The sequence below is a fragment of the Carcharodon carcharias genome, chromosome 5, assembly GCF_017639515.1.
Source record: "Carcharodon carcharias isolate sCarCar2 chromosome 5, sCarCar2.pri, whole genome shotgun sequence".
In the NCBI taxonomy this organism is placed as follows: Eukaryota; Metazoa; Chordata; class Chondrichthyes; order Lamniformes; family Lamnidae; genus Carcharodon; species Carcharodon carcharias.
The window spans coordinates 125,676,173-125,696,333 of NC_054471.1; the positions used below are offsets into that span (position 1 = coordinate 125,676,173).

The 20,161-nt window shown below is 41.0% G+C and overlaps 1 protein-coding gene across 1 annotated transcript; it reads left to right on the top strand.

The window, feature by feature from the left end:
* The first annotated feature begins 1,420 nt into the window (after window positions 1–1,420).
* hddc2 (HD domain containing 2) lies at window positions 1,421–19,294 on the top strand. Its single transcript, XM_041187240.1, has 6 exons — window positions 1,421–1,521; window positions 4,188–4,309; window positions 5,883–5,985; window positions 12,667–12,735; window positions 17,646–17,784; window positions 18,324–19,294. Exons 1-6 carry the CDS (start codon window positions 1,450–1,452, stop codon window positions 18,464–18,466), a joined length of 648 nt encoding a protein of 215 aa, XP_041043174.1. The 5' UTR covers window positions 1,421–1,449; the 3' UTR covers window positions 18,467–19,294.
* Window positions 19,295–20,161: the final 867 nt, after the last annotated feature.

Here is a 20,161-nt window from a genome sequence, read left to right on the forward strand (position 1 = left end):
ACATCATTTCTGCCCTTTGCAAAAAGGCCAAGTAGGGGGCAGAAGATTGTAGGAGGGGGAAGTGTGGGTGACCAGGGATAGAGGGTACAGAGGTTTGGGCAGGGGGAAGGGAGTGAGACAGGAAGGGGAAAGGCAGACTTGGGGCAAAAATGGGTGACTGAGAAACATAGTTATCGAAGCAAAAACAGGAGAATAGAGTCAGCAAATCAGAGCTCGGGGAAAGCTGGAGATTGTGGACTGAATGTTGAAGGAATTGGGACTCGGTCAGGGAGATGAAACTGGGGTTAAAAAAACTGCTAGAGATACTCAGAGGTCATTAGAACTGTCTTCTCAATCTGATACATTAACTCTTTCGTGTAAGTAGACTTGCGCTTGCTAGACCTACGCAGGGACCTGTCCTCTTCAGGGGGAAAGGAATATGTCCAGACATTGCACATTTTTTGAATAAACAAAAACACGGTGAACAATAGCTAGTGCATTTGCCATAGCAACTTTTTAATCAGAGCCAACACATGCTGTATAAATTGTTGTTCCCTTTGAAATTTGGCAATCTTGTGTCTGTCCTAAAGAGCGCAAGAAGGAAAGCTTCCACAGTATGTCTTTTTTCAACAATACTCAACTCTGTTTCTCTCCACAGATGCAGCCTCACCCACTGAGTATTTCCAGCATGTTTTGTTTTATTTTAGACTTCCAACATCCGCAGTAATTGACTTTTGTGTTACTGTAGAAGAAACTGAGAACAAAGTTCAAGGGTAAAGGCAAAATACTGCGGATGCTGGAAATCTGAAACAAAACAAAAAATGCTGTAAAAACTCAGCAGGTCTGACAGCATCTGTGGAGAGAAAAACAGAGTTAACGTTTCGAGTCCGTATGACTCTTCAGCTGAAGAAGTCATACCGACTCGAAACGAAGTTGGAGGGATTGGGGCTTAGGTGTGGGGGGAAAAAATACCGGGACTTTACTGTCAGTAAGAAGTGAGAGGTTATTTCTACTGGTGGGTGAATAGGGAAGGTGCAAAGACCAAGCATTCTGCTTGGAAGATGTGGGTGTCACTGGCAAGGCCAGCATTTGTTGCCCATCCCGCTTGAACTGGTCTCATAGTTCTCGGAACTGCTCGCACAATACCAGCTATTGCTACTCAACTTACAGGGCACCCAATCTTCATAAACTAAATGCAATAACATGCAGCAGGTAGCAACATTCCTGTATCACCTCGGGTTTATTTGCTAATAATACACCAACACTCCTGCCGGCTTTTAGAGTCAACAATTCCAATCATCAATCAAGCCGTTTGTTTTCTTTCTCTCTGTGTGCTCCATTTTAACTCATTCCCTTTCTATTGTCGTTTGCATTATTTTACCGCCCGTTTAAACTCATTGACCAAAACAAACTCAAGCAGCGCGCGCTGGAGCCCCGGGGGATTGTGACGTCAGTTCCGTCTCGGAGGCGATGGCCGCGTGCAAGGGCTCGGGAAATGTGAAGAATTTGCTGCAGTTCATGTACTGTATGGGACAGCTGAAGGTGAGAGCGGCTGGGGCCATGCAATAAAAAGCCGCCCCAGTTACAAACGTGCATTTCATTGGATTCTCTTCATTGCATATAGTTTACCGTTGCACCGAAGCAGTCAGGATGGCGGCGGCTTCACTTGCACAGCCTGGCCAGGAAATCGCGCTGTTTCATTGGGAATGGATCGAACGCATTGTTTTCCCGAATCACATAATGTTCCAAAAAAAAAATTCTGCTTTTTTGGCCCAGAGCGGCCCCTGGCGGCTCGCCCTGTAATGGAATCGCCCACAGACCCTGTCAATATCCGATTTCCCTTCAAAATAGACTTGCGTTTAGATAGCACCTTTCATTACCTCGGGAAGTCCCAAAACACTTTACAGATAATGAAAGCGTAATCACAGTTGTAATTTAGGAAACGCGGCAGTTGGCACACAGCAAAGTCCCGCAAACAGCCATGTGCTCACCTGTTTTCATGATGTTGAGTGAGTGATAAATATTGGTTAGAACACCAGGTATTACTCTACTGTTCTCCTCTGAAATACTGCCATGGGACCTTTTACAAACACCTGCAAGAACAGATGGGACCTTGGTTAGAAAAATTAGAGAGTTGCATAGACTAAATGGCCATTTTCCATACTGAAATTCCTAACTAGTGTGTTTCCGTGCTTATTCTCTACAAGGTGTCAGCTTTGGCCCAGTGGTAGCTCTTTCACTTCATAGGTTCAAAGCCTAATCCATAAATTTGAAGACAAAAATTTAGACTGAGACTCCAGTACAATACTGAGGGAATGCTGCATTGTTGGAGGTGCTGTCATTGGGATGAGATGTTAAGCTGAAGCCCTGTCTGTTCCTTTGGTTGGATGTTAAAGATCACATGGTGCTATTTGAAGAATGAGTGTTCTCCCAATGTTGTGGCTGACATTTATCCCTCAACCAACACCTATTAAAAACAAATGATCTAGCCATAGATTTCATTGCTGTTGTGGGATCGTGTTGTATGCAGATTGGCTGTCACTTTTCCCCACAGCACTTCAAATATACTTCACTGGCTGTAAAATGCACTGGAACATCCTGGAACCATGAAAGATTCTGTTTAAATGGACGCTCTTTTTACTTCTAATCGCATGTGCCTCCTTGTTATCATATCCCTTTATCTCTCTTTCTTTCAATAGCCTATCTAACCAACTGTTAATGTTGATGTGGTCTCTGCTTCAAAAACTTGGGCAATGCATTCCACAGTCTCAACGATCAATGTAAAAATGTTTCTCCCATTTTTTTTGTTCTAAATCCCATGCATTTAATCTATATTCCCTCATTCCCGGTCCCTCCACCACTGAAAACACTTGGTTAATTTGTTCTTACCCATCCATTCATAATTTTAGTACCTCTATCAAATCACTCTATAAACTTCTCAGTGGTAATAATTTCATAGTAAATGAACGAATTAACAAACATTCATTTTCCCTGATTTGTTCAGTTGGAAACACTTCAAAAGAGAGGAAAGTGACAGTAGTCTTTAATAAAAATAAACTACTTGGGAAAGACAGTAGTTTCCTTCATGTAGCTGTGATATACATCAGTCAGACTGTTACACTTTGAGATACTTAGGTAAATATAATGGTGGTGTTTTTATTTAATGCCAAACCATATTTTAAAAAATTCAGTTTTGCCACTTAGAATTTGATGAATATTACCCAAATAATTTGTACTTGATATGTTGTTGCAATAGCAGACTTCTGACCGTATGAAATTTTTCTATATAACGACATCCATTGGTTGAATATTCCAAATTTAAAAAATACATATATAATACATGTTACCGTTTAGAAATTGTCCTTGGACCCAATGGCTAATCTCACTAATGGTGCAATTATTATACAACTGATGCTAGTTTGAAGTCTGTATCTGCTTGCAGTAACGCAGAACTGGCACCGTCACTCAGGTCAAGGAAACCTCAATTTGCATGTTGTGAAATCTGCAGAGTTATATTCGGAGTCATCCAAATACTGGTTAGAATTTAATGTTAAATAAAAAAAATCAATGGGACAGTCAGAATTCTAGTAACATTTAAAAAGGTTACATTTTTATCTTAAATTTCCAGGTGAGATACAGGTGGCATGAAGGTTTTGCTGCTGATTATATTAAATAGTTTGTTATTGAAACGAGTAGTTTTAAATGCAATTCCAATTTCTGTTTATGGATAACTATTAATTGTAAATTAACAACAACATATTGGCAGCAAATTTCCACATCTACAGGATGGCTGTTTTGGTATTCTTAACTGTAGATCAAGGAAGAAAAGTGCAGTACCTCAATGAGAGTGAAATATACACTGTGTTACCATGATTTCCACAGCTCATCTACTGAAGTTACAGTGGATGAATGGGAAATCCCCTGGCGAAATTCACCTCCATAATATTTAAAATTATGAAATATTATTGCATAAATTTAAAGTTTTGTGTTTTAAAAAAATATGTTGGTTATTGAAAATAGATCAGATTAGTTTGGGCTCTGCCTATACACCATATGTAGAATTTTAAGGTGTTTAGTGCAAGGAGAGTCTCCAGTATTATGAATAGTTTGAGTAATTTATAGAGGTGTGGAGAACGTAAATTAATATAATATAATGAAATGCATTTGGAGTCTTAAAGTGTGTAATTGTCTGTTTTTTGTTTCAATAGAGAGTACCACGAACAGGTTGGGTATATAGAAATGTGGAAAGGCCAGAGAGTGTGTCAGATCACATGTACAGGATGGCTGTTATGGCACTGTTAACTGAAGATCAAAAACTCAACAAAGACAGGTGCAGTATATCAGAAACTTGTTGTCAATGCGTCATTTATTTAAACAGAATGAAATACCTGTATAAAAGCAAAAAAACTGCGGATGCTGGAAATCCAAATCCAAAACAAAAACAAAAATACCTGGAAAAACTCAGCAGGTCTGGCAGCATCTGTGGAGAGGAGCACAATTAACGTTTCGAGTCCGCATGACTCTTCAACAGAACTAAGGAAAAATAGAAAAGGAGTGAAATATAAGCGGCGGGGTGGGACAAGAAGAGCTGGATAGGGGGCCAGTGATAGGTGGAGATAACCAAAAGATAATCAAAAGATGTCACGGACAAAAAGACAAAGAGGCGTTGAAGGTGGTGATATTAACTAAAGGAATGTGCTAATTAAGGGTAGAAAGCAGGACGAACAAGGTACAGATAGCCCTAGTGGGGGGTGGGGTGGGTTGGGGTGAAGGAATCGAAAAGGCCAAAAAGTAGAGATAAAACCACCTTCAACACCTCTTTGTCCTTTTGTCTGTGACATCTTTTGGTTATCTCTACCTATCACTGGTCCTCTATCCAGCTCTTCTTGTCCTATCCCTCCCCCCCTTAAACCAGCTTATATTTCACCCCTTTTTTATTTTTCCTTAGCTCTGTTGAAGAGTCATGCGAACTCGAAACATTAACTGTGCTCCTCTTCACAGATGCTGCCAGACCTGCTGAGTTTTTCCAGTTTCCTGTTTTTGTTTTGAAATACCTGTATGAAGTTTTAAGTTTACATGTTAGTTCATAATAACCTACAGTTTTCTGTTTTTGTCAACTCAGCAATGCTTATCAAATGACGCTAAATAGATAACAGCTAAATTAGTTTAGTTTTTAAGAAATTAAAGTTAAAAGTTTTTTGAATTGAGTTTAAAACAACTGTATTTTCCACCTTTTCGCGAGCAGTTCAGTCGCATGATTTTGACAGTATTTTTGCATGTTGTTAAACTGCACGCGCAGGTACTGGTAACTATATTTATTAAACAGGATGGAAGTACCTTTATGGAGTTCTTTTAGCCACTACTGAGCTATAATTATTCTGAAGACAAATAAATCGGGAATGCCTTTTTTTTTGTAGAAGAGTCCGCTGAATAGCTAGAATGCAGTAAAATGGAGCAGTGATTGATGTATGAAGATAAATATGGCTGCCACTATTTGTGTACAAAGTGTTGTGTTAATCAATGACCTGTGACAGATGTGCTCAGGGAGGATTTTGTTTTTCCTGATGCCAATGTTTCCTTCTCGCCTATCTCAGACAGCCATGATTTTACAAAAGGAGTCCCTTTGCAAAATTACTGACTTTAAAACTAAAGCTGTGAGACTTTACAATGAAATTATGAATAATTAATGTTCCTTTTAAGCTATTTTATTGTAATTTTTATACTGCTAGTTTTATAAAATGTAACTTGCATTGAGGACCATAAAGAAGAATTGTGTGTTTTAGCAGCCTATTCAAGAGAGCTAAAAGGCCTGCTTGACGTTTTATTTAGATGGAAAAACTTACTAAAAGTCTTTTTCTCCTCCTTTTCTATTCTAATTAGAATAACGTGCTTTTCCTTTGCAGATGCATAAAATTAGCCCTGGTTCATGATATGGCAGAATGCATTGTTGGTGATATAGCACCAGCAGACAACATCAGTAAAGAGGAAAAGCACAGGAGAGAAGAAGTAGGTTCCAATAGAGACTTGCTCTGTTGAATTTCATAGATGGATTTCTCTCGGTAACAATGGGATTTCTTATCCTGGGGTTTATGTATTGAGTATGGGGTGCTTTTGCATTACAGAAAAGGCATACGATCAGATGGTAGCTACAATTATTGGACAATTTTCAAAACTGAAGTTAAATTGATTTCATATTCTAATAGTTCTCATTACTCCCTCCTAAGGGAGGGAAAAGAGCTCCAGATCTTACTACTTTGTGTGAAAAAGTGCTTCTTGATTTTGCTCCTGAAAGGCCTAATTTTAAGATCATGCTCTCCTGTTCTCAATTCCCCCACCGAAGGAGATAGTGTTTCTGTTACTACCCCATCAAATACTTTCATCAATTTGAATACCTCAGCCTTTCAAAACTCAAATGAATACAAACCAAGTTTATGCAACCTGTCTTCATAATTCTAACCCTTTAAGCCCAGGTAATATTCTGTTAAAGCTGTGCTGTACCCCTTCCAGGGCCAGTATATCACCTTTGAGATTCGGTGCTCAAAACTGAATGCAGTACTCCAGAAGACAGCTGCCTTATCTTGCTTCAAAAAGAACTGCAACAACTTGGAATGTACACTGGGATTTGAGGCAGGGCCTGGAATTACAGCAGGCTTTCCACAGCACTGTGCATCTGTATCTTTTTTAAATAATGGAGGCTTCCCTGCTTTGTGCTGGCACAAGCACGCCACTCTCAGGGAGTGAAAGGAATTGATTCTTCTTTTTCCACTTCTGCTTCTAATCTTTTGCCCCAAGAACCTGTACCTTTTGCTGCTTGCTCCGTGTCATTTTTGTCTCCCCGCCCCAATCTGAGCTACATACTTTTCCACTCACTCCCCAGTAAAAACCTCTTTCGATGTGTTTTTTCCAGCAACATCCAACAGTCTTCCTCCCACCATTCCGAACCCCAGGGTCCACCTCAGCACGTGCACACCCAGCAAGCCTGTTCCTTGCACCCACACTCTGCATTGCACTGTTTACGAGCTCCATGACTATCCTCCCACAACCATCACGCTTGGTTATTCTTCATGTCCGTACTTGCACAACCCAGGATTTCCCCCTGCCAGTACTCCTGTTCCCCAGCATTCTTCTCAATGCCACCAGACTCTGAAATAAAAGCAGTAAATATGCAGCAGGTCATACAGCATCTATGTAAAGAGAAATAGAATGAATGTTTCAGGTCTGTGGCCATCAGAACTGAGAAATGTAAAAGGTTTTGATCAACGTAAAGAGGGGATTGGTGGGTAGGAAAAAACAAAAGGGAAGGTTTGTGATAGAGTGGAGGGCAGGGCAGATTAAATGACAAAAGGTTTCCATCTGCAAAAGCCAAAGTGGGTGGTAATTGGACAAGTAAAGAAACAAATGATGTGTCTAGATGAGGTGTAAATGGCAGGATTGCAGCTGTTTGAATGCAAAGTAAAGGGATTAATAGAGAAACAGGAGAAAAGACTGAATAAGCAAAAATCACACCCAAAAAATGGAGTAGAGTTTATGATCTAAAATTGTTTAACTCAACGTGGAGTCCAGAAGGTGGCAAATTGCCTAATCTAAAGAAAAGTTGTTGTTCCTCAAGCTTGCTTTGAGCTTCATTGTGAAAGGTCCGAGGAATACTCTGGTACAAAATTTCAACACCTGGAGTCCAGATGCAATATTCAAGTGGCTCCTTTATTATGCATGCGGGGAGCAAACGCTGGGCAATCCAGGCGCTTCTCCGCCGGGTTCAAATGAGCAGAGTTTATATATTTTTTACTATCAGTTATAACTTAATGGTATTAGTTAGACAAAGGTCACAGCACAATGACCCCCCCCACCCCGGGTGGGCTGATAATTGTGTTCTTGTACAATAATTGCAGTTCATGGACTGGATATTGTCCTTTTGGAGACAGCAAAGAATGTATGTTTGTTTTATACAAAAGGTTTACGGTACGGAGGCTGACGGGATGTGGCTCAAGGCCATCAGACGGTGTGAAATGGTCTTCCCCATTTCTTGATCGAGTCATTCCATGTCCCCGCCCGTGTGTGTCTCCCATTTCCTAATTGCAAATTTACAGCTGAGCCCTTTGTACAAGTTTTAGCTTTCATGTAAGGCTGTGATTGTTTGAGTATGCTTTGGCGTCCTAGCTGCTGGTCCTGGCTGGCACTTTAAAATAAATCCAAATTTTCTGCACCTTCAATTGGAACACTGTAGCAGGCCAAGGATAGAGAGGTCAGAGTGGGACCAAGGTGGAGAATGAAAATGACAAGTGATAGGAAGCTTGGGGACTGAATGGAGGTGTTCCACAAAACGGTCACTCAGTCTGCCTTTGGTCTTCCCAGTTTAGATGAGACCACACCGTTAGCAACAAACAGTATATTAAATTGAAAGATTTACAAGTAAATTGCTGTTTCACATGGAAAGTGTATTTGGGGCCTTGGATGGTGAGAGGAGGTAGAATGTGTTGCATCTCCTGCACTTTGATGCAAAGGTGCTGCAGGAAATGGGCTCCACTCATTTCCACCAAGTGAAAGGTGTTGCAATGGATAACTCAAAGTGTCCCAGCCATGACTGCTTTTTTGTGTGATATGTGGAACATTCCTTATTCCAGTCTTACTCAGGCCCCCTCCCTTACCTCTTTTTGCGGCACATTGATGACTCTTTTGGTACTGTTTGCTGCACTCACCCGGAACTGGAAAATTTCATTTGACGTTGTTTCTGATTTCCACCCTTCTCTCAGCTTCACCTGGTCCATCTCCAACTCTTTTGTTCCTTCCCTTGACTTCTCTGTCTCCATTTCTGGGGAGGGGCGATCAACTATTATTCACTACAAGCCCATGGACTCCCACATCTACCTTGACCACATTTCCTAACACCCTGCATTCTGTAAGGACAACATTCCGTTCTCCCAGTTTCTCCATCTTCGTTACATCTGTTTGGATGATGCAACTTTCCATACTAGTGCTTTCTGATCTGTCATCCTTTTTCCTCAACTAAGGATTCCCTACTCCCCAAACCCCTACCATTGTGGTTGACATAGCTCTCCACTGTTTCTAATCAATTTCATGCATTTCTGTTCTCACCCCTTCTCCTCCCTTCCTGAACTATGATTGGGTTCTACTTGTCCTCACCTTCCACCCCACCAGTCTCCACATTCAACGGATCAAATCCTGCTATTCCCTCCACCTCCAGTGTGATGTGACCACCATACACATCTTTCAGCATTCCAAAGGGGCTGGTCCCTCTGCAACACCCTGGTCCACTCTTCAATTATTCCCGACATCCTCTCCCTTTCCCATGGCACCTTTCCATTCAAGCACTGCAGATGCAACAACCTCCCTTTTACCTGCACCCTTCGCCACTTCCAAGACCCCAAACATCCTTGCAAGTGAGACAATATTTACTTATACTTCTGACCATAACATGGTAGAATTTAGCATTCCATTTGAGAGTGAGAAACTTGGGTTGGAAACAACTGTGCTAAACTTAAATATGTTGGCTGGAGTGAACTGGGAAAACAGTTTAGCGGAAAAGATGTTTGATGAACAATGGCAGATGTTTAAGAAAATAATTCACAACTCTCAACAAAGATTTATCCCAATGAGGAAGAAGGATTCAAGGAAGGGGATAAACCAACCATGGTTAACCAAGGAAGTTGAGGACTGTATCAAATTGAAAGAAAAAACATACAACGTGGCAAGAATTAGTGGTAAGCCAGAGGATTGGGAAAGTTTTAAAGACCAACAAAAGATGACCAAAAAATAGTGAGGGAGAAAATAAACTTTGAGGATAAACTAGCAAGTAATATAAAAATGGACAGTAAGAGCTTATTTAACTATATAAAATAGAAGAGAGAGGCCAAAGTGAACTTAGGCCCATTAGAGAAAGAAGCTAGGGAAATAATAATGGGGAACCAGGAAATGGTAGAGGAGTTGAATAAGTACTTTGCTTCGGTCTTCATGGTAGAAGATATTAATAGCATTCCAAAAATACTAAATAATCAAGGGGCAAAAGAGGGGGGAGAAAATAAATACAATAACTATCACTAGAGAAAAAGTATCGGGGAAACTAATGGAGGCTAAAGGCCCAATGAAAAGTCCCCTGGACCTGATGGGTTGCACCCTAGGATATTAAAGGAAGTAGCTACAGAGATAGTGAATGCACTCATAGTAATCTTCCAAGAGTCTTTAGAGTCTGGAAAAGTCCCAGGGGATTGGAAAACGGCAATGTAAACCCTTATTCAAAAAGGGAAGGAGACAAAAAACAGGTAACTATAGGCCAGTTAGCTTAACATCTGTCATTGGGAAAATGTTGGAGTCTAATATAAAGGATGTAATAGCAGAGCATTCAGAAATACATAATCTAATCAAGCAGTGTCAGCATGACTTCATGAAGGGGAAATCATGCCTAACAAATTTATTAGAATTCTTTTGAGGAGGTAACAAGCAGAATAGATAAGGGGAACCAGTAGATGTAACATATTTGGATTTCCATAAGGCGTTCGATAAGGTACCGCACATAAGGCTACTTAATAAGATAAGAGCCCATGGTGTTGGGGGTAGTATACTAGCATGGATAGAGGATTGGCTAACTAATAAAAGACAGAGTTGGGATAAGGGGGCATTTTCGGGCTGGCAGCCTGTGACTAGTGGAGTGCCACAGGGATCAGTGCTGGGGCCTCAGTTATTTATAATATATATTAAAGACTTAGATGAGGGAAGTGAGTGTGCTATTGCCAAGTTTGCAGATGACACAAAAATAGGTGGGAAGGCAAGTGATGAGGATGACATAAGGAGTCTACAGGGGGATATAGGCAGATTAAGTGAGTGGGCAAAAACTTGGCAGATGAAATATAACGTGGAAAAATGTGAAGTCATGCACTTTGGCAGGAAGAATAGAGGAGCTGAATATTATTTAAATGGAGAAAGACTGCAGAAGGTTGAAGCACAGAGTGATTTGGGAGTCCTTGTGCATGAATCCTAAACAGTTAACTTACAAGTTCAACAGGTAATAGGGAAGGCAAATGGCCTTTATTTCAAAGGGAATGGAGTATAAAAATAGGGAAGCCTTGCTAAAATTATCCAAGGCAGTAGTTAGACCACATCTGGAATACTGTGAACAACTTTGGTCCCCTTACCTAAGGAAAGATATACTGGCATTGGAGGCAATCCAGAGAAGGTTCGCTAGGTTGATCCCGGATATGGAGAGATTTTCTTATGAGGAGAGGTTGAGTAGGTTGGGCCTGTATTCATTGGAGTTTAGAAGAATAAGAGGTGACCTTATTGAAACCTATAAGATTCTTAGGGGACTTGACACGCCAGATGCCGATAGATTGTTTCCCCTTGTGGGAGAGTCTAGGACCAGAGGGCATAATCTCAGAGTAAGGGATCGCCCATTTAAAACAGAGATGAGGAAGAATTTCTTCTGAGGGTAGTCAACATGTGGAATCCTTTACCATGGAGGGCTGTAGCGGCTGGGTTGTTAAGTATACTGAAGGCTGAAATAGACAGATTTTTAATTAGTAAGGGAATCAAGGGTTATGGGGAAAAGGCAGGAAAGTGGAGTTGAGGATTATCAGATCAGCCATGATCTAATTGAATGGCAGAGCAGACTCAATGGACCAAATGGCCTACTTCTGCTCCTATGTCTTATAGCCTTTCAATTTAGTATATTGTATTTGCTGTTCATGATGTGGTCTCCTCTAGAGTGGAGACACCAAATGCAGGCCAGGTGATTGCTTTGCTGAACATCTCTATTCAGTCTCTAAACATGACCCTCCACTTCCCAATGCTTGTCACTTTAATTCTCCACCTTGATCCCACTCTAACCTTTATGTCCTTGACCTGCTGCAGTCTTCTAATGAAGCTTGAGGAGCAGCACCTCATCTTTAACCCAGCACTTTGCAGCCTTCTGGACTCAACATTAAGTTCAACAGTTTTAGATCATAACCTCTGACCCTATTTTGTTTTTTTTTGTTGGTTCATTATGTTCTCACTTCTTTCTTAATTCATCTGTTTTGCATTTAGACAGCTGATATCCTGCCATTCAAACCTCATCTATTATTTCTTTCCTTGCCCCATTTCCAATCCTTTTGGCTTTTGTATCAGGAAACTTTTTGTCATTTAATCTGTCCTGCCCTCCACCCTATTATAGATCCTGCCTTTTATTCTTCTTCCTCCCTTCCCCTCTTTCACTTGCTCAAAATCTATCACATTTATAGCTTTTCTCAGTTCTGAAGAGTCACAGACCTGAAATGTTAGCTCTGTTTCTTTCCACAGATGCTGCCTGACCTGAGTATTTTCGGTTTTTATTTCAGGTTTCCAGTATCTACGATATTTTGCTTTTGTCCCACCAGACTCCTCCTTGTGTCCCAAGACAGTAGGAAAATATAAGTAGGCATATTTTAGTAAAGCAAGAAAATTGAAAGGGAGTGAGCAGAGAAACAAACCAATCACCAAGAGACCCACACAAACACAGTGGGCAAGAAAATTAGAAAAAGTAGCCATCTGCAAATGTAGTGCATCTTAAAACAAAAAGCAGCGGTAGCCAAAGTATTCACCACTCCCAAAGGGAAAATGGTCTTCAGCTTTTGTGCTGAAGAATATTGTGTACAATGTAAGTGCTTGCTTTCTTTAGCAAATGGACCTTGATTTAAAAAATGTCCTCCTTTCCTGCAGGAAGCCATGAAACATTTAACTGGACTGTTAAGTGATGATATGGGTAAAGAGGTACTGGGGCTTTGGGAGGTGAGTTACGTATTGAGTAATATAAAACAGTTTTTATAGTTATGATTTTATAACAGACACAATGAGGTAAATGGCCTCCTTTGGAAACGTAGGTTTTCTCATAGGCTGTTTTTATTAAATATTGTATTTGTGATTACAGATGGTTTTTTTGAATGAACATTAGTAAATCTTGTTTACCCTACAAACTAGAGAATGCCTTTAACCTGCCTCACATCAGTGTAAATGTAAGAGACCCAGGAGTCAAACAGAACCTTTGGGCATGGAACTCTGGCTTACTGGTCTGTCTCTCATTTCTTAGCAATCAGAACTGAACTTGGTGTTTAAGGTGAGGTCTGACTACAGCACTGCAAAGGTGGATCATTGCCCCATTTGATTTGTGTTCCGCTGTTGTGATTATGTAGATAACAGGGATACCAATAGGGGGGTTACGCGCAAGGTAGACATGTTACTGATCGGCAACAGCGTGCTTGAGGACCTTAAGAGTTGAAGGGATGTAGATTTAGAGAACTGATTGAATTAGGATTTTTATTTAATGAGTTGGGGTGGGGTCACGGTGTGTTGGGAGGGGGTTGGCAGTGAAGATAGTAGCAGTTTTGATGGAAAGAGGGATGATGTTAGAGGAATTGTGGAATTGCTAACAATGCCATCATCAAGGGGGCCGGGAGGGGTAGTTGAGCAATTAAGAGTGAAGTGAGGAATTCCAACCTCTTTGAATTTGAGGTGAAGAAGGAGGAGGCAATAGAAAGGGGTGTGAGGATGATTAATTATGGAGAAAAGATGCCTAAGAGTTGGCTTTCAAGATGATACTCTGATAGGTGGTTGGGACTCCAGTGGGATACTATAGAGCTGTATGTGGTCATGGAAATGTAGGACAAATGTAGAACAGTTGTATAGAATGTTTGCAAGCCTGTCCTTGAAGATGAATGTATCAGGAAGAATGACAGGATTCAGAGATACTGATCAACTCGCTAAGAACAAGATCATAAGGAGGTGATGGTGAGCCTCCTTATTGAACCGCTACAGTTCATGTGGTGTAAGCATACCACAATGCTGTTAAGGAGAATTTTGACCTAATGATGAAGGAACAATAATATAGTTCCAGACAGGATGGTGTGTGGCTTGGAGGGAAACTTGCAGGTGGTAATGCTCCCATCTGTATGCTGCCTTTGTAGGTGGTAGAGGTCATGGGTTTGGACGGTGCTGTCAAAGGAAGCTCGGTGAGTTGCTGCATTGCATTTTGCTGATGTTACTCACAGCTGCTACTGTGTGCCGGTAATGGAGTGAATATATAAGGTGATGGATGGGGTGCCAATCAAGCAGGTTGCTTTGTCCTGGATGGTGGTGTTGGAGCTACACTCATCCAGGCAAGTGGAGAGTTTTCCATTACAATTCTGACATCAGCCTTGTAGATGGTGGCCAGGTTTTGGAGAGTCAGGAGGTGAGTTACTTGCTATAGAATTCCCAGCCTATTACATGTTCTTTTGGCCACAGTATTTATATGGCTGGGCCAGTTCAGTTTCTGATTAATGGTAACCCCCAGGAAGTTGATAGTGGGGGATTTAGCAATGATAATGCTATTTAACATCATGGGGAGATGGTTAATTCTCTCTTGTTAAGTTGGTCCTTGCCTGGCACTTGTGTGGTGTGAATATTACTTGCTACTTAATCAAGCTATGTCTGGATATTGTCCAGGTCTTGCTACAATCTTATTGTGACAGGTGGAGGAGGATCAGATGAAACCGGGAGCTGGAAAAGAGATTTCCAAGGATGAATGATGAGGGTAGAGGGATCAAGTTAATGTAGGATGGGACATTTGGGTGATGAGGTAGACCAGGAAATGTTCACAGCCTTATCAGGTTCATTGATAAGGCTGAGATGGTGGGACTGAAGGTATTGGGGAGGTTGAAATAAAAAGTAGATTGGCTGAGAACACGACAATAATAAATTGAATCGTGGATTGAAATCATTGAAGCTAAGTAGTCACTAGGTGCAAAGGCTGAGGGACGAGGTCTCATTGAAGAAGTCAGCATGGGACTTGAAAGGAGTGTAAATGACAAGTATTTTCAATGTTAGGTGAGAGAGGTAGAGGACGGTGAGGTCCTTGGGGTAGAGAACTCGCCAGAGGAGTAAGGGGATAAGCTGAGGGTGATTTTGGGCAAACAATATCATCTCGACACTAGCAGGGCGGTGGAGGAGGGGGGCAGTCAATGGAACGTGTGGCCAGGTGAGGAAGCTTCGGTGAGGGAGAAGCATTCAACATCCATTAGACTGCCAATAACAAACTATTGGATCTTATTCTTGATGGGATGGCAAAGGCTTTTATTCATGAAGGACCAAATAATCTGGAGGGATATAGAGGGAGGTTGAGGTTAGAGAGCTGCCAGCAGGGACAAAATTGTCGGCGAGGTGTGTACGATGGGGCACTGCACTCACCTTGAAGCCCATGGGCTAGGAAAGGAATATCGTTTTGCAGCTTGTACTGAACATAATTGCTTGGAAATAAGCAGTCTGATGTGAGATGAGGACAGGCTTGGATTCAGCTGTGATGTCCTTCACAGTCAAATAACCTGATATTCACTACTTCCCACATGATGATTGGATACTGCCAGTATATATAGAGAGAAAAGGGATTGCATGTATATAGCACCTTTCAAGTCCTCAGGACATCTTGAAGCATTTCATAGCCAGCAAAGTAATTTTGAAGCATAGTCCCTGCTCTGGTATATGAAACCATAGCTGTCAATCTGTGCAAAGCGAGGTCTGAGATAAATGACTAAATCTATGTTGTTATTTGCACAATATAGATTGACCAGTACATTGGAAAAACTTATTATGCTATTGGGATCTTTTATATCCACTTGAGAGGGCAGGCAGGATTTCAGCTTAACGTCTCATTCGAAAGACATTGCAGTGCTTCCTCAGTTCTGTGATGAAGCATCAGCCTAGATTGTGCTTGAGTCTCTGGAGTGGGGCTTGAACCAAGGCTGACATCATTCACCAGCACTTAAAGGAAATACATTTAGATGTAAGTAGAAAACAATAGTGATGTCAAGATTGCTTAACCATTTAGCAACAATTCCATAGAGAAATGAGTTTATTCATTTATGGGATGTGGGTGTTGCTGGCTAGGCCAGCACTTATTGCCCATCCCTAATTGCCTTGAGAAGGTGGAGGTGAGCTGTCTTCTTGAACCGCTGCAGTCCACAGTGCTGCTGGGGAGTTCCAGGATTTTGACCCAGCAACAGTAAAGGAGTGGCAATATATTTCAAAGTCAGGATGGTGAGTGACTTAGAGGGGAACTTCCAGGTAGTGGTCTTCCCATGTGTCTGCTGCCCTTGTTCTTCTAGATGGTAGCGGTCGTTGGGAAGGGAGTGAATGTTTGTGGATGTGATGCCAATCAAGTGGGCTGCTTTGTCTTGAGTGTTGTTGGAGCTGCACTCATCCAGGCAAGTGAAGAGTATTCCATCACACTCCTGACCTGTGCCTTGTAGATGGCGGACAGGTCTTTTGGAGTTAGGAGGTGTTACTCACTGCAGGATTCTTAGCCTCTGACCTGCTTTTGTAACCACAGCATTTATATGGCTAGTCCTGTTCAGTTTCTGATCAATGGTAACCCCCAGGGTGTTGATAGTGGGGACTTCAGCAATGGTAATGTAATTGAAATGTTAACTCTGTTTCTCTCTCCACAGATGCTGTCAGACCTGCTGAGTTTTTCCAGCATTTTCTGTTTTCAGATTTCCTAGATCCGCAGTATTTTGCTTGTACCATCTACAAGATGCACTGCAGGAACTCAACAAAGCTCCCGAGACAGCACCTTCCAAACCAATGAGTGCTATCAAAACAAGGGCATCGATGGTTAAATTCTCTCTTGTTGGAGATGATCATTGCCTAGCACTTGTCTGGTATGAATGTAACTTGCCACTTGTCAATCCAAGCCTGGATATTGTCCAGGTCTTGCTACATTTGGACATGGACTGCTTCAGTATCTGAGGAGTCGTGAATGGTGCTGAAAGTTATGCAAACACCTCACTTCTGACCATACGATGGAAGGAAGGTCATTGATGAAGCAGCTGAAGATGGTTGGACCTAGGACATTATCCTGAGAAAGTCCTGCAGTGATGTCTTGGAACTGAGATGATTGACTTCTTCCTTTCTTCTGGGTAATACTCCAACCAGCAGAGTTTTCCTCCTGATTCCCATTGACACCAATTTTGCTAGTGCTTCTTGATGTCACACTTGGTCAAATGCTGCCTTGATGTCAAGGACAATCACTCTCACCTCACCTCTGGGGTTCAGCTCATTTGTCCATGTTTGAATCAAGGCTGTAATGAGGTCAGGAGCTGAGTGACTCAGGCAGATCCAAATTGAGCGTCAGTGAGTAGGTTATTGCTAAGCAAGTGCTGCTTGATAGCCCCTTCCATCATTTTACTGGTAATTGAAAGTAGACCGAGGGGGCAGTAATTGGCCAGGTTGGATTTGTCCTGCTTTTTGTGGACATGACATATCTAGGCAATTTTCCACATTACTGGGTAGATGCCAGTGTTGTAGCTGTACTGGAACAGCTTGGCTAGGGGTGCAGCAAATTCTGGAGCACAAATCTTCAGTACTATTGGCGGAATATTGTCAAGGCCCATAGCCTTTGCAGTATCCAGTGCCTTCAACTGTTTCTTAATATGTGGAATTAATCGAATTGGTTGAAGACTGGCATCTGTGATGCTGGGGACAGCGGTTAGTGGTTTAGATGAATTGTGGACTTGTACACAACAGTTAATCCCAAATTTTATTCTCATGCTTGATATAAAAGGACTGTTAACACTTAATAGGTTTTGCAAAATTTCATTCTCTTGCCTTTAATATGCAGTATGTGCAAATAGGAGAAAGTATTTTTATTTGAATGTACTTTTCTACAGGAATACGAGAACCAGTCAAGTCTTGAAGCCAAATATGTGAAAGAGCTGGATCAATTTGAAATGATTATGCAAGCTTTTGAATATGAAAAGCTGGAACAAAAGCCTGGTCGACTGCAAGAGTTTTATGATTCAGCAAAAGGTTAATGTTGTTCTTTATTACGTGAAGCAATAAAGGATTGCTTATACGCCAGTGAGTGATGCAAACCCTATGTGGAAATGCAGATCCTATTCAGTGAATTACAGGCACAGTTAATTGAGTGATGTACAGCTGTGTGGCACATACACTGCTAGAGCTTGTTCCTGTGATGGAATATTTTCAAGTTATGGTTGTAAGTACTTAAGCTAGCTTAACCCATTTTAACATATATTTTGAATTCTGTGTCTGAGCTTGTAGTCACTGTGGTGCATTAAATCTTCAAAACTGATTTGGAGGAAAAACTTAATTCCCGTTACTTGCCTGGAAGGGCAAGTATTGAAGGCTAGAGTCTATCCAGACTAATAATGCGAAGTGTGTAAAGGAGGAAAGTTCTTAAGTGAATATTAGGCAATGTTCTACTAAATAATTATTGCACCACATTCTAAGCCATTTTTAAAAGAAAATTATTATATAATTCATTTAATAAGTGGCATTTTTTTCATTGTTGCCTTCTTGCATTTATACGACCTTGTATCTTGCAGGAAAATTTCATCATGCTGAAATTCTTCAACTGGTAGCGACTTTAAATGCAGAAAGAAATTCCACGGAAGCAAAATCTAGCACCTCAGATGCACAGTCTTGCAAGAGTGAGCTGAACATATTGCCTCAAAGCACAAAACTCTAGAACAGCATTGACGGTTAAAGGAGTTGAGTAAATGTGTTTTTTTTAAGCTGCATCAATATAAATTTTAAGCAAATACCTGGCTGAACAAAACCAAATTTGTGTTTTATGCATTGTGAATTTCCAGCATATGGAGAATGTATTTTCTTAAGACAAAAATGAAAATTTGAAATCTCAAGGCTATTTTTTCCAACCAAGAAAACATTCAATCTATTTATTCTCATCAGGGGGTAGGCTGTGTTTAAACCCTTTTCAGGAGGCCTGATTCAGATTTGGGCCTCCCTGGAATACAGGCAGAGAACACTCCGAAGTAGGGGATTGAAAATCAAGTGATTCCATGAGCAAATTGAGTTGGAAATCTTCAGTAAAAGTACCTAATGGGCTGCAGTATTTTCCCCATAAAAATGTTCCACAATGTTGTTTGAAAGGCCTCTGTCCATTTGAACTTGAAAATTGGAAATGGGGTCTGACAATGAGCATAGCATCCAAGGTTGCATTTGCAAGCAAAGCTCACTTGTTTTTGGGTGGAAGTGCTTGGCACTCATTTAAAAACCAGTTAAAGACACTAGCCAGTCAACGACTGTTTCCTTGACATTTTCAATGGGGAAGCTGGTATTTTAAAATTGCCCCATTAGTTCAGTAAAGCAGATGTCTTAAACAAATATAATAGAAAACATTAGAAAATGCCGTTAAGTAAACTGTATACATAGAACACTTGTTTACAAGACTGCAAACGAAAAGATCTCAACAAAAACAAAAAACTGCGGATGCTGGAAATCCAAAACAAAAACAGAATTACCTGGAGAAACTCAGGAGGTCTGGCAGCATCGGCAGGGAAGAAAAGAGTTGACGTTGAGTCCTCATGACCCTTCGACAGTCTGTTCTGTCAAAGGGTCATGAGGACTCGAAACGTCAACTCTTTTCTTCTCCGCCGATGCTGCCAGATCTGCTGAGTTTTTCCAGGTAATTCTGTTTTTGTAAAAGATCTCAGTTGTTTGAAGCTTTTCATGGTGAGAGCAGTAATTTTACAGTTACATCGTGTAAAATTTGCTCTGAAAAGAGCAGTTGTTACCTTAAAGTTCCTTTAAAAGAACAGGTAAGTCTCACTGTTTCAGGCACTGTACTCTCACCCATTGCAGTCATGCCTTTAGAAGATGGGTAGAGAGGTCTCAACCATCTTCCCATCCTCCGATAGATATAATTACCTCTTTCATCTGTTTGTCATCCCTCCAGACGATATGCAACCTGAAATGTCAAGTCTTACCACTTCTTTAAAGGGACTCTTATGTTACATCATGTAAAATTTCAGTTACCTTAAAAGTCTTACTCAATGTTAAATGATGTCAGATAGAATTATAAACCTCTACAATAAAAGTGTGAATTTCAGCCTCAAGTGTCTCTTTTTTAAAAAAAAATGTCATTGCTTCAGTTTTACTTGGGTTTCTGATTGTGCTTAATTAATACTGCAGTCTCAGCTTGTGGCATGAATAGCCAATTACCATATCAATAGAAAAAAATGGTCAGGGAGCTGAGTCATTGTTGAAGCAGTTGAGAGAGAGCGCGCTTTACCTTGCATTTACTCCTTGCCACATTTAATTTGGAGTACCTGACCTAGCGACAGAAACAACTACTGCCAGACCACAATCTAACACGCCTTGGAAATTGCACAAGGGATATGGTAATTGTCAAGCAAGTACA